Below are 15,683 nucleotides of genomic sequence, written 5' to 3' on the forward strand. Positions count from 1 at the left end.
TCACTGGCCCAAGTCTCCCAACATTTAAATTAGAGATTTTTTTTTTTTAACTCACCTGCTAAATTTTTCTACAAATGAAATCTACTATTTTTCTTTAAGTCAAAAAGAAATAGAACGTGACTCAATGGTTTGTAGTACCATAACTATATACAATGTACAAAAACTCCCCATAGACTATATTTTCAAGTTAACATTTATCTTGAAAAACAAAATCAAGTTTAAAATATTTTTATTTCTCCAGTAAAATATTTTCACAGTATATTAAAAATAAAACTTTAACTGTAATCTGTTCCTTTTACCATTAAAGAAAGCACAAGATAAACATTAGCTATACTTAGGAAGTGATAACTGCAATACACCAGACAGGGTCAAGTCCCTGAATAAGATATAAGATCATGAAAACAGATTTATTTGTCTCATTTTCTTTCTAAGCTGACAAAATACAGTTAAAAAATTTGAAGCTTATTTTCTTAGTGTACCTTATGATTTATTTCCCGTGAGGTAGCACTATAAACTAATAATGTCGAGGCTGTGGCCAGTACATCCCTCTCCTCTAAAGTCACCCTAAGTCTGTGGGACTAAAATACAAAAGCCACGAATGTTTCTGCCTTTCTAGTCCTACAATTGCTTTTCTAAAATTTTGGTAAAAAAAAATGGATGTAAGTAGCTATCAGGTTAATACTGTAACCCAGCATAGTCAGGCAAACAAAGACCCTAAAACAAACAGCTGTGCCATTTATTTGCCTAAGCTCTCTTCTTATACAGCTTCTACCAGTCACAAATTCTATCTTAAAGTTCATCTCCTAAAAAAAAAAAAAAAAAAAGGGGAAAATATCTAAATAGTACTGACTCAACATTTCCTTTCTATTTTACTACTATTATTTAATCTAGATGTCTAGAGTAACAGACATGCGAGCAGTTAACATCTCACTATAGTTCATATTTGTCAAAAACTTGTTTTTGAGGGCTAGAGACACAGCCCAGTGGTAGAGTATTTAATTCACTTTCTTAACTAGAAAGCTGCTACCTCAGTGTTAGAAAACAGGCCTAACAAAAACAAGTACCATAAGTATTTATCTCCATAGTTATGGAGGATAAGATAAAAGGATAGGTTACTAATCATAGTATAATTTCAAACAGGCCTTCCCAAGAAGTCTTTAGTTGTTCTGTGTCTAGTATCTATTAGGTTAGATCTGGCTTAAATTAACTGCACTGGAATAACTTATTTGATAAACATAACTGTACGAAAGATACAAAAACAAATCACTTATAAAAGTTTTTAGCAGGATCTGTAAATGTATTCTTGTGTATATTTGACAGCATGTTTCCCAATTCTGTGGGAAACCTGTACTGAAACACATTAAAATTCATTAAGCAGAAAAAGTCAAATAATATATTTGAAATAGGAATTGAATTACTTATAGTCTCAGTAATGAAAACTAAATCTAAAAGAAATATAACCAATGTAACACATTCTCCATGTGTAAAGTATATCTTGATTATAGAATTTATAAAAGTAATTTTCCTATGTTGAAGAAAATTCACGAAGATTAAAAATCATCAAGGCCAGAACTGATTAGGTGCAAATCTGAAAGGACTTACGTCCTTTAATTAACTGGAGGAAAAGAAATAAGATCTATATATTCTGATTTACTCAGGATGAAAACTAGTTATATTCTAAAGAGATTAAGAAACTCCCATTCTAGAACCATCTCCTTCATAGTGCTCCCAGGGACCTTCAACAATAAATTTTATAAATACAATCAAAGATAATAGTATCAATTGTTTGCAGGTAGAAACCTATCACCTAAGTAAATTAACACTGGACATAATACAGATCAGAAAATTTTTATTATTTAGTTTACTTAAAAGGTTATAAAAATTCAGCCTTTTTGCCTGTTCTTGTAAGTAGATGTTATCACTCAATTTTTGAAGACTTCAAATCAATTAACTCAGAACTTTAAAAAGCATTAATGATCCCTTCTGAGGCAACTTGTGTATCCTACTGTTCCAAAGAGTCTAGAGATTGAGATAAGATAAAACTGACAACAATCTCCACAATCTAAAAGCTAGGTGAAACAAAGTCCTCACGGTCCAATCAAGGGTCAAATGCAGCCAGATCACTAGACTGGCACACTAGTGTTGACTATGTAACTTCTAGCAGCAAACTGCCTGGGACAGCCATGAGCAAACGCTTTCATTCAACTGCAAATTAATTTCTCTGTAAGAAATAATTTTTAAAAGTGCTCTATTGTTCACCTGCAAGCAAACGTGAAAGATATCAAAGATCTTGTTTTTCTCCGTTTTTCCCTGAAGAATCTGGTGCACCTGGAACCTTATTAGTTTCAACGAAAACAGATTCAAAGGCAGCTTCCTGTTCGTCCAAAGAGCTGGCAGTAGTAACTCCGTTAGTTGATGTAGGGTTGGTAAAAGACTGTTGTTGCTTGAGAATTTTACTCGATTCCACTGTTTTTCTGCCTCTTCTTTTACCCAGAATTTTGACATAATTTGCAGGGATCAGTCCTGTTGTGTGGCCATCAAGACTAGCCAGAAGCCAACCACGCACTTTGGGTTGTTGTTCTGGAGAAAGAGAAAGAGCTCTGAAACTGTACTGGAGCCAACAGAATATTAATGATAAAGAATGCTAAGCGAAATCCAAGTCTCACAGTGAGATATGTAAACTAGTTTGGGCACACACTCTCAAAAGCAAACTCTAGCACACTTACCTGTTCTAGATCCATTTTTCTTTTAAACAAGAGATGGAATCTCACAGTTGCCCAGGTTGGCAATCCTCCTGCTTTAGCCTCCCAAGTAGTAGGGACAATAGGTGTGTGCCAGTGTGCCTAGCTTCAGTTTCACCCTTAAATTTATAGTTTAGTAAAGTAATAAAAGTATACAAAGTAGTAAAAACAAAGTGTTATAAAGTATACTTTATACTTACTAAATAGTACTACCTTGAAGACCATGAAGTTTTTATCTGTAAGGAGACTCACTTCTTTCAAAAGCTGAAAATTAGGTGGGTGATGGTGGTGCACGTCTTTAATCCCAGCACTCGGGAGGCAGAGTCAGGCGAATCTCTGTGAGTTTGAAGCCAGCCTGTTCTACAAGAGCTAGTTCCAGGACAGGCTCGAAAGCTACAGAGAAACCCTGCCTTGAAAAACCAAACCAAACCAAACCAAACCAAACCAAACCAAAAAGCTGAAAATTAACATCAATGTTGACATTGATGATATCTGTAAATGCTCAAGAGGGTGAGGCAGGGGGATGACAAGTTTGACAGTCTGAACTCAGACTTTGCTTGAAACAAACAAATCAACAAAAACCTATCAATGTCTTTCCAAGTTTGAATCAGAGTCTGAGAAACTAATACTTTGGTACCGTATACTGTGTAGGGATGAACAGAGTTTGGAACTTAGGGGTTTTGATTTAGAAGAGAATCTATAGGGAAGAATTGCTGGGAAACCACTATGGGGTATTTGATGTGGGATTCTCCTTTGTAAGCTATGAATATGTTTTATTACCATTGGTTAATAAAGAAGAAGCTGCGTTGACAGAATAGAGCTAGGTGGGAAAACTAAACTGAATGCAGGGAGGAAGAAGGTGGAGTCAGAGAGATGCCATATAGTTACCAAAGGAAAAAGATGCCAGAACCTTATTGGTTGGCCACAACCCCGTGGTGATACACAGATTAATAGAAATAGGTTAATTTAAGATTTAAGAACTAGCTAGAAATATGCCTGAGCCGTCAGCCAAATGGTGTGGTAATTAATATATATTTTGTGTGGTTATCTGGGTTTGGGTGGCCAGGAAACTAAAGTGCAGTCTCCGTTTACAGGTATCTTCTGACTTTACTGTTGCTGACACAGGGTCTCGTTTACACACCATTAGGAGGGACTAATTGGGAAGAGCAAGGTGGGTGAGCAGGGGTGGGAGGGATGAGAGGAGGTTAACATCTGTGGTCCTAGCCCTTGGAAGGCGGAGGGAGGAGGACATGAGTTTGGGGCCAGCCTGGGCTAAACAGTGAGTTCCAGACAGGCCTGGGCTACAGTATGGATCAATTCCTTCTCTGCAAAAATCAATCAACCAATCAAAAGACAGACAGACAGACAAACATACACATACACACTCTGACAAAAGTGAAGCTTTATCAACCACTCACAAGTTAACTAGTAAGGTCCTGTGTTTCAGTTTCCAATACTACCTTCACAAGTATTAAAAAGTAAAGATATTTACAACTTATTCATGATTTGTTACCTTTGAGAGCTAAATTTAGCATATCACCAGCACGGAAAGAAATTTCTTCATCAGACACGGCATTAAAATCGTATTCTGCTCTAGCAACTACATGGTCATCCTCACCACTTGCCCAGTTGATGGTGTCTATAAACAAAATTAAGATTCGGTTAATAAAGTTTGTAAAATACAGATATTCATTGGCTATGACTTGTAAACTATAAATTCATTTGGCAAGTGGACAGGTCTTTCTTCCTATGTAAACCCCAAAACACACCCTGAGCTAAGTAAATGTTTACAAACTCCCCCCTTTCCTTAAACTCTCTTACAGTCAGGTTGACAATTTTCTTCTTCTCCCGGAAGAGGGCCAGTAGAATACATTTTAGATCTTAAAGGCCAGAACGAAAGTTTATATAACAAGAAAAAAAAAGAAGTTTCATGTTTTTTTTTGGGACAAAATTCAAAGACTTTTTTTTTTTTTTTTAAATCGGTGCATGTTTACAAGAAAGAAATACTTGGGGAGGAGGATAATAATATTTAATTTATTTTTGAATCAACTGCAAATATTCATTCATAGATGCTAACTGGTAGTAAGGTTTGAGTCACAATTCCTGGGCATCCGAGTTTGACTGGGGGATGGGCAGGCCGCTCATCTCTAGACTGTGCACCACGTCAGTCCACACCAGTCAATCCACATGACAAATAAGTGTTAAGGGGGTTCTGAAATACGGACAGTTCCTTTGCATTCTGAAGTTCAGAACTAGTTCTGGCACTGCAGTTTGAACTTTGAAACCTAGATGGGAGGGGAAATCTCACTTTAACATTTTTATTAGCATATACTAATCACACATAATAATGGATTTCATTATGACATTTTCAGAAATTGCTATAATGAATTTTGATCATTTATGTTCCCTTTATCTTCTTGTCCCCTCCCATTCCTGCTGACCCCCTTGTTTTTACAACTAATCTGTCTTCTACTTTTATTATATACATGAAACACTGACAAATATTAAAACAAAAGACAAAAAACCAAAAAGATAAAGTCAGTATTTCCAACTTCAAGTTAATATTTTTTTTTAAAAAGATGATTTATATGGACGTGTGTATGTGTGTGCCACACGTCTGTGGTTCCAACAATGTCAAAAGAGAGGCCCTGTGAGCCACAATGTATGGCTGAGAAATGATTCAGTGATCTGTGAAATGTCTGTGAATCTCTGAATCACACAGTATGTGCTCTTAACTGCTGCACCATCTCTCCTGTCCCCACTTCAACTTTTGACACTACTTAATATAACTGACAAAAGTTATATGCCACTGAAACTACTGGTTTAATAATATCTAATACATATTCTCTTGCTGAGTAAAACAATGAATAATCATAGACTTAAAAACTTCCTCTTGAAAGATTTGTAAATTTTAACTAAACAGTTTCAAACTCCACTTAAACTTTTATCATCAGTTGCAATATATCTTAGTAGTGTCTACCCAGTGTGTTTTCCACTTTTAAAACAGTCATATTATATAGATATTCACAGCTGCCAACTACATCATCACCTCAAATTCACCACTGCTGCTTCAGTAACAGAGAACTATCAGGATCTACTAGGTTATCACAAGCCAGAGAAAGCTACTCAAATAATTTGCCCTTTTCTTATTTTGGGGTCTGACCCCAAGTCCTTGTGAAAGCTAAGCGCATGCTCTGATACTAAACCATACCCACCACCCTTCATTTGTCTTGTTTTCAGATGACGATGTCATTCTGAAAGTTCAGAAACTGCTCTCATTACTGTCTCTGAATAAATTTCTTTGGCTGTTGCAATAATTATTATCAATAAAGATTTCCTTCACTCCACTGACTAGCAAAGGAAACCCAGGTTGTAGCTTCTTTTTCCTTTTTTGGGGGGGAGGGGGTAAGAAAATTTTCTGGTAAGAATCCCAACTTCAGTCTTCCCAGTGTTGATTACGAATACTGTTCAGTCTGGTGATGGTATTCATTCAACACAGCCATTCTGCCATTGCATAACAAAAACAGTATTTCACCAACTCTCAACCATTGTGTCTTTAAAGTGTAACTCTCCAAGTTTACTCTGCCTTTTCAGTTCTGTGTGCTATATAAGAACCCACCATGAACGTAGTATGAGATATTGCTCAGACGGAGAGTACCAGCCTAGCACACTTAAGGGTCTAGGTTTAATTCCCAGGAGCAGCATCACCACCACCAAAAAATACTACAGCTGTTTTAGGTTTATTGCTGTGAAGAGACACCGTGATCATGGCAACTCTTATAAAGGAAAGCATTTAACTGGGCTGGCTTAAGTTTTAGAGGTTTAGTCCATTATTCTCATGGGGGGGGGGGTAATGGCAGCACGCAGGCAGACTTGGTAACTCAGAGTTCTACATATGGATCCGCAGGCAACCAAAAGAGAGAGAGCCACTGGGCCTGGCTTGGGCTTCGGAAGCCTCAAAGCCCAAACCTAGTGATACACATCTCCAAAAAGGCCACACTTCCTGATCCTTTCAAATAGTGCCACTCCCTGGTGACTAAGTATCCAAATCTATGAGACTCCGGGGGCCATTCTCATTCAAACCATCATAATAGTGTAACAATGCGGCACTCTGTGTTGCCGAAGTGTAACTGAGCTTTTGTAGTATGCAGACCAGAGGTGTGAAGCAATTACAGTGCCACATACAGTTTCTACAAGCTACTCCGCTGTTTCAACATAAAATCAGTCATAGCCATGTGCAAGGAGGGCTATGTTTCAAGAAAACTTTTTAATAGATATTGACATCTGAATTTCCTATAATCTTTACATGCCAAAATTCTTGTGTGTTTTTTAAAGTGTGTTGTATATGTGTTCGTGAGAGGGAGAGAGGAGATAGGTAAAGAGAGAGCAGGTAAAGATTGACGCTGGCTATCTTCCCAGATCACTGCTGACACAGTGTTTCTTAGTTGAACTTGGAGCTCACAGACTGTACAGTGGATAGGGTGGATAGGCTGGCTGGGATTGGGTCAGGAATCTAGCCTTGTCTGTCCACCCGTGCTGGAGCCACCCACACAAGGCTCCTACATGGGTGCTGGGGATCCAAACTTAAGCAAGTCCTTCTGTTTGTCTAGCAGACATGTTGCTGGCTCAGCCACCTCCCAGCCTCTCTCCTGATGTTAAGCATATTCTTTTTCCTGATTGTTGAAAACAGTAGTCTTATCTCACACGCCGACAGCAGTGGGAAGCCTGCAGGGTCAGCAGAGGCCTGTCTGTGGAAGTCTGCTCTAGGCAGGGTCAGCAGAGGCCTGTCTGTGGAAGTCTGCTCTATGCAGGGTCAGCAGAGGCCTGTCTGTGGAAGTCTGCTCTATGCAGGGTCAGCAGAGGCCTGTCTGTGGAAGTCTGCTCTATGCAGGGTCAGCAGAGGCCTGTCTGTGGAAGTCTGCTCTATGCAGGGTCAGCAGAGGCCTGTCTGTGGAAGTCTGCTCTATGCAGGGTCAGCAGAGGCCTGTCTGTGGAAGTCTGCTCTATGCAGGGTCAGCAGAGGCCTGTCTGTGGAAGTCTGCTCTATGCAGGGTCAGCAGAGGCCTGTCTGTGGAAGTCTGCTCTATGCAGGGTCAGCAGAGGCCTGTCTGTGGAAGTCTGCTCTATGCAGGGTCAGCAGAGGCCTGTCTGTGGAAGTCTGCTCTATGCAGGGTCAGCAGAGGCCTGTCTGTGGAAGTCTGCTCTATGCAGGGTCAGCAGAGGCCTGTCTGTGGAAGTCTGCTCTATGCAGGGTCAGCAGAGGCCTGTCTGTGGAAGTCTGCTCTAGGCAGGGTCAGCAGAGGCCTGTCTGTGGAAGTCTGCTCTAGGCAGGGTCAGCAGAGGCCTGTCTGTGGAAGTCTGCTCTAGGCAGGGTCAGCAGAGGCCTGTCTGTGGAAGTCTGCTCTAGGCAGGGTCAGCAGAGGCCTGTCTGTGGAAGTCTGCTCTAGGCAGGGTCAGCAGAGGCCTGTCTGTGGAAGTCTGCTCTAGGCAGGGTCAGCAGAGGCCGATCTGTGGAAGTCTGCTCTAGGCAGCAGGAAAGAGAATTTTAAGAACCAAATTTCTTCAGTTTTGCTTCTCAGAAGTAAATCTTACTTCCTATCTATCTCAGATAGTCACCTACCTTCTTTTATCTGGTTCTCTGTGCTGCATTTTTCTCCTCTTTTCTATAAAAAGGCTTCATGACTCAATTCCTCCACCTATCCCTAATCTATAATTACTCTTTTCCTATCTACTCCTTTCTTCCTTTTTCTTTTTTTTCCCCCTAATATTTCTTTTTGAGACTTGGTGTGTAGCTATGGGTATCATGGAACTTGCTATGTATGCCAAGTTGGTCTCAAACTTCTACCAACCTCCCTGCCTCCCTCCCAGCGCTGAGATTATGTGGCATGGGCATCCCCATGCCATTTTACCTCTCCTTTGCCCTAAAAACATCATGAACTCTAACTTCCTTTTCTCTTTTTTTTTTGTCTTCCTTCCTTTTCTGTTTTTTGAGTCAGAATTTTAATACAGCTCCTTGGCTATCCTGGAACCAGTTACACAGATTTGCCTGCCTTTATCTCCAGGGTCCTGGGATTAAAGGTATGTACCACCACAGCCCCCGGAGATCTAATTTCTTAACAGACAAAGCGGGGCTAAGAATGTAGTTCAAGGAATGACCACCGTAAGCGCAAGCAAGGCCTTGAGTTCAGCCTGCATGTGAATGAAAACCAAGAAACAACTACACTGATCCTATTCTGCTTTTCCCTCTCCTGTTCACTGCATACCTTCCCCACCTCAAAAGTTTGTCTTTTCCACTTTACCAGAAGCATTTTCTGGAGCTCGAGGTGCTCTAGTTGGCAAATCTGATCTCTACTAAGCCCTTCATCTTACTGTGGAGCAGCCTTCACTAACCTTCCTTAAGGTTCCTGTCCTCACCGTTGCTTCTACATGCAGCAGCAATAACACGGCACTTCCTGTTCAAGGTGATTTCTTGTGTTCTCGGTTTCTCTAGCACAGTGATCCCACGCACAACTTCAACTACCACTTCTGTATGAATGGCTCATAATCTTATTTATTCCCTAAGATCTTTGATTGCCTTCTTTCTCTCCTTCTACATGAGGGTAGGTACAAGAAGTCAAAGTCAAGTTGCCATGCTTGGAGGTAAGCACTTTCACCTAAAAAAATCTAAAAGCTTTCTGTCTGCCCCCCCCCCCATATGTGTGTGTGTGTGGTCCACCCACCCCTGCCTTTAAAAGTGCTTTTTGAAACTCAACAGAGTGACTCCTATCTGTAATCTAAGCACTTGGAAGGCTGAGCCAGGAGGATTGTTGCAAGTTTAAAGTCTGGGCTACAGAATGAGAATCTGACTCATACACCCGCAGAACATCCCAGTGGTACATCAACTCAACACAAGCCTAGCCAGTGTTTCCTTCCTCTTCATGTCTTGCTGCTCTTACATGCCACAACCACACTGACCTCCTTGCTGTTTATCTATCATGTTCAATATTGCCACTTAAATACCTTGAGGCTTTACTGTTTTAAGCTTTTCTCCAGTAGCTAGAGTGCTTCTTTGCTCACCTCTTTCAGGAAGACCCTTCTTGAATATGTGCAGAACTATAACCCTCTCCCCTTTTCTTTCATCCACGACTCCCCAACATCCCTGGTTATTTCTTTTTCCTATAGCACTTATTATTTTCCTACTTACTGCATGTCTTGTTGATTGCCTCCCACTAGACCACCACAAAACGTGTTTCATATCCCTGTCTTCCACAACTATAATTGACCTGTATTAGGCATTCAGCAAATACTTGTTTAATTAATAAAATATCCACAATAACTCAAGTTCAAATGTCTATGCCATTTGATTCCTTCTTTGCTCTTATAAACCACATCAACCAGCAACTGAACCCACTGTATTTGTCCCGCTTCACACACTCTGATTCAGGGTTTCAATCTCTTTCATCAAATCTAATTGAACATCTCAAATTAGTAAGCCCTTTTTAAAAATGTGCCAAACAGGTCACTAGATACTGAATATAATCCAGCCCTTTATGATCTTACCATTATTTAACTGCAATCCACTGCAATCTGGATCTATCTCAGACACTGGAAAAATTGTTAATTGCTCTACCTCTCACATGCCGGGCATCAGACCTAGGCCTTATACACACGCAGACAAGTAAAGACAGCAGGGACTTATACCTCCAATCCTTAGTGTGAACTCTTTAGAAAATGCTTACCACAAAAACTACCAATAAAACATCACCAATTCCTTACTAAATGAAAATTAAGTGTCATAACAGCAATTAAGATCTTTCACCATTGGCCTTCAATCTAATTCTAATTATCCTTTTATTCTGTGTGTAAAGATACCTGTTGGCCAGGTCTCTGCTCATGTATTTTTGTTCAAGCTGTTCTACCTGCTTGTATTTGCTTGACGGTCCCTTTCTTCCTTTTATGGTGGTACTATTGATTGGACCCTAGGCTTCATACATACTATGAGCTATATCCTTACAATAAAAAGCTATCGCCGGGCGGTGGTGGCGCACGCCTGTAATCCCAGCACTGGGAAGGCAGAGGCAGGAGGATCTCTGTGAGTTCGAGACCAGCCTGGTCTACAAAGGGAGTTCCAGGACAGGCTCCAAAGCTACAGAGAAACCCTGTCTTGAAAAACCAAAAAAAAGAAAAAAGAAAAAAAAAAGCTATCAAAAAGCTAATTCAGACGCCATTTTTTTCTAGTTACCATGGTCAAAAATATTGGCTTCACTTTTCTAGAATTCTTTGCCAGCTGACAGACTATGGGTTTAACAATCAGTTGTTAGACCTGAATTTATTTCTGCCCTTTTTTGGCCTTCTTAAAACTAGGATATTGTCTTAATGACTTTCCTTCAATATTTTAGAAAAATAGGGATTATGCTCTTTGGATCTTTATGTAATTCCCAACACCAAGTTCACTACTCTGTGGACAAGTTAGGTTAATATGTACTATTAAACTGAGTAAATTCATCAGCAAGCCTGTTCTGTTACTAAAGTATTCCTTGTCTAGTTTTGAAGCTAACTACAAGTATAATTGCATTAAAATAGTAAATGCAAATGAATACTAGGAATGCTAATTTAACAAACCCATTCTTGAAGTTTGAGACTGTTACATAGTCTTGAAGCTGTTTAATTATTCTGGTTTTTTTGTTTGTTTGTTTTTTGAGACAGGGTCCCTTTGTGTACCCTGGCTGTCCCAGAACTAGCTTTGTAGACCAGGCTGGCGTTGAGCCCACAGAGATCTGCCTGCCTCTGCTTCCTGAATGCTGGGATTGAAGATGTGCACCATTATACCAGGTTAGTTTAATGATTCTTACCTGTTACTTCATCACTGTGTGTGGACAGAAGCTTCCAGATAAGATAAGGACCACCAAGGATAACAGCGAAGAACAGGAAGATTGGCCAGGATTTTGCTGAGTTAGCTGCTTGGTCCTCGGCACCAAGACAGGCCACAGTTCTTTCACTTTCTGCCCACAGGTCCTCATCCTCGGAGCCTCTTCTAAAACCCATCATCCACTGCAACCGTCTATACAGGTATCGTATAGTCCTAACTAACGCGAAGGCAGAAAAAACCTTTGTAAAGTGTATTTTTAACCGGGAAAAGTGATTTGCTACATCCAGCACAGCCCTGAAACTGTTATAGACAGCTGAAAAGGTAGCATCCATCATCATGCTGACAGAGGCGAATGCATGCACAATGCTCTCAATGGACTGAAACGCGCCTCTACTGCTTTCTTCAGCTTGCTGAACAAATCTACTGGGTGGAAGGTCATCTACACGGAGGCGGTTAAAGCCCAATCCATTATATCCATAACTGTAAGGGCTATAGCTTCCATAAAATGAATTTCCATAGGCTCCGTATCCAGAAGAAAACGAACTGTAAGCAGGTCTGAAAGTGTTTATGTTGCTGCTCCCCGTTTGTTGGGATGGCCTGGGAAGAATAGGTGGGGGCACTCTGGTAAGCGTTGGTTGTCCAGGTCTTGTCAATAAAGCAGGGCCCAGATCAGCAGATCTAAAACACACAAAAAAATTATGAGTTACTTAAACACAAAATAAATCCTTTGTTCAATAATTAAGTTTTAATTATGGCTACTGTATTTTCTGTTTGTATTAGAATTTCCATTTCTTTTAACTATATATAACTTGCTTTGAAAATTCCTTTTAAAAATGCTTTTTTTTTTTTAATTTAAAAAACTGTCTTTACTGTATTAAGCTTAATGACCTAAAGTCTGTATGCTGGGTGCTTTTCCACAGGAGCAGATTTGATTTCCAATACCATATGGCAGTTCATAACTGTCTACAACTCTAATAACTGGAGTCACAGGAGCTCAACACCCTCTCTGGCCTCCATGGACACCAGGTTTAATGCTTTTCTATGTGACATGCTTACGTGCATCTAGTGTCCACAGCACACTGTTTTCTGATATGATGAGAATAGTAAAGGAGAATAAGCAAGCCTAGGACAGGACAAACAGTATGTTCTCAGTGCTGATTTACCGTCCTCTGCTCACCTTTTCTTTTGAAAGAATTTAAACAGGAAAAAAAAAAAAACATGGCAGAATACATACATATTTTAAAAGTAGATTCAATAACTACTCTCATCTTATATTTACTTTTCCTCTTGTCCACAAATTCTTGAAACATCTGAAATTAACTTCTAAACTTAATAAATTACCCCTAGATATCTCAGAATACATCTCTCAAGAAAAATATATTTTAGACCAAATCATGCCACTAACCCATCGCTGAAAACTATGTTTTATACAATCTATGATTCAATTAATATTAAAAACTAATCCATTTCCCAGAAATGGTTAATAAACAGCTTTGAAATAAAATTTAGTTACCATCAGCTCACCCATTTAATATAAATTTCGATATGTGTGTTTTTAAATATCCCCAGTTGTACTATGATTATATTTTATTTTGCAACACTTTCATTACCCCCCCCCCTCCAAAAAAAAAGATATCCTAAATTCACAGGGAGGGCAATGAGAATGAGAAGTCATAACAACATATATGGAAACAACATAATGAAACCTACTGCTGGTCATGCCAAGTTAGTTTTAAAATAGTCTGTATTCACTTCAGTTTCTTTCCCACTCCCAACCTTTGCTAACAAACTCACTTTGTCTCTACAACCTTTTCTACTCCAGATACTTCATAGATAGTTGATTCTAGTTACTGAGGCAGGTATTTCTTTAAAAGATTTATGAACTGTACCAATACCCAATCATTACTCCTGGGAGTAATACAAAGGTTTACCCTTTCCCACCACAAATTGTCTTTGGTCAGAGTATTTTTTTTAATCAACAAAACGAAATGAGGGTAATTCCTATCAGAAAACATTACTTTGATTATCTGTGGACTTTGCCCATAATCTTTCGTGACTGCACTACACTCTCATTCCCTCAGGAATTTTAGGGAGTACAAATTCCTATTCTATACAAGTTCTGGCCCTTCTCTTTGGTTCTGAGTAGACAATGAAGCTTATCCCCAGCATACTATGGGCAATGAACTAGCTCTCCAGCATGGACTGATGTACTGAGAAATACCCTTTTGTTATGGTTTTAATTATGTGTTTATAAGGAAAAATGCTAATTTGATATAGTATAATAATGATTAAATGAGTGTAGCTAGCCTTCGTGTCTCCTTTAAAAAATACAAAGGTTTAGGTTCCTGTAGCTTCAGGTCACTTTGCTTGAGATAGTCCATCCTGGCCTATAACTCATTGTGTAGCTGCTAGCCTCTCTAGTACAAGGACTAAATGCATATGCCACCATGCCTGTCGTTCAAGTCATATTTTCATCAACCAATTAGTGCATATACTTGCTATATGTGCATTTCTGTTATATTGTTAATGTATCAGTCACCAGCACAATAACACATCTAATTCACATACGTGAAGCCTATCAGAGCCATCTTGTACTTTGGAATATTAGATCTACACTTGGGAGCCATTTTAAACAGTGAAATCAATTTGTTACTTTGAAAACCCCAGAACTGGAGTGGGACAATTCTGTATTCTGTCAGTTATGTCTTAAATAAACACTGATTGGCCAGTAGCCAGGCAAAAAGTATAGGTGGGGCAACCAGACAGGAGGTACAGGTGAGTCAATGAGAACAGGAGAATTCTGGGAAGAAGGAAGCTCTTTCTGCAGTCCTGCCCAGACACTGAAGAAGCAAGATGTGACCTGTCCTGCTGAATAAGGTACTGAGCCACATGGCTTACACAGATAATAATAATGGGCCAATCAGTTTATAACTTTGTAGACCTCTGTGTGATTTCATTGGGACTTAACAACTGCAGGAACCAGGCAGCACAAGGACCAGGTGGGCCAGAAACCCTGACAACAAGCAGGCCCTCATGTTACACAGAACTAAACAGAATATGAGATGGGCATGTGTCACAGTATGCCTGTAGTTTTTGTCTGTTTCAGAGATAAATTCTTGCAATGCTGCATGGCCTAGACCTGGTTATAAAGCCCAGGCTGGTTATGAACTCATGACATTCCTCTCCTGTGAGTATAACTATTTAATTTTTAATACATTTATTTTTTTGAGACATGATTTCATTACTTACTAAAGGCTAGCTTAGGACTTGTCTAAGTTGACTTCAAACTAATGCTCCCTCTGTTTCAGCCTCCCAAGTGCTTGAATTACAGGTATATGTTACATTTAACCTCAGCTTATCACCTGACATCAGAGATAATTTTTTCCTTTTTACTTGTGGCATTATGTCATTCCTCACGAAGTTTCAGATTTTGGAATATTCATTACTCATTATAGACAAAGTATATTTATTCATATTTATCAGTTTGGGGATATCTGGACTGTTTCCATGCTTTGATTATTTTCAGTAATGCCACTAATGAAGACTTATATACAAGATTTGTAAGACACTTTTATATTTCATGGTCTATACCTATAGTGAATTGTGGCATGTATACTAAATACTGTATTTTACTTTTGCAGGAACTACAGACTAGTTTCCAAAGCATCCTGTAACTTTACATTCCCACCAACAGTGTTTGAGATGATGGATTCCCCATGTTCTTGTTTGATGTGGGAGTGTCATATATAAATCTGTTGATTTCATTGGTTAAGCAATAAAGAAACTCCTTGGCCCTGATAGATTAAAACATAGGTGGGAGGAGTAAACAGAATAGGATGCTGGGAAGAAGAGGAAGTGAGCTCAGACTCGACAGCTCTCCTGCTCAGACTCGACAGCTCTGCTCTCTGGAGCAGAGACGCCAGGCTCCGCTCTCCCAGGCAGCTCCGACTCAGGATGGACATAGGCTAGAATCTTCCCGGTAAGCACACCTTGGGGTGCTGCAAACAATTATTAGAAATGGGCTAGTCCAGGTGCGAGAATTAGCCTAGAAGAGGCTAGATAGAAATGGGCCAAGCAGTGCTTCAATGAATACA

The 15,683-nt window shown here is 39.5% G+C and overlaps 1 protein-coding gene across 1 annotated transcript in view; it reads right to left on the bottom strand.

The window, feature by feature from the left end:
- Positions 1-212: 212 nt before the first annotated feature.
- Positions 213-15,683, bottom strand: part of Pex13 (peroxisomal biogenesis factor 13) — a 28,766-nt gene continuing 13,295 nt past the window's right edge. The window contains exons 2-4 of the mRNA XM_050140818.1: positions 11,573-12,267; positions 4,255-4,380; positions 213-2,580 (exon numbers count right to left, since the gene is read on the bottom strand). Of these exons, the coding sequence (XP_049996775.1) occupies positions 2,282-2,580; positions 4,255-4,380; positions 11,573-12,267 (1,120 nt within the window). The 3' untranslated portion in view covers positions 213-2,281. The remainder of the gene's footprint in view (positions 2,581-4,254; positions 4,381-11,572; positions 12,268-15,683) is intronic.

This window comes from Alexandromys fortis, unplaced genomic scaffold (genome assembly GCF_014885135.2).
Source record: "Alexandromys fortis isolate MF-2015 unplaced genomic scaffold, M_Fortis_MF-2015_v1.1 scaffold_7, whole genome shotgun sequence".
Taxonomy (NCBI): Eukaryota; Metazoa; Chordata; class Mammalia; order Rodentia; family Cricetidae; genus Alexandromys; species Alexandromys fortis.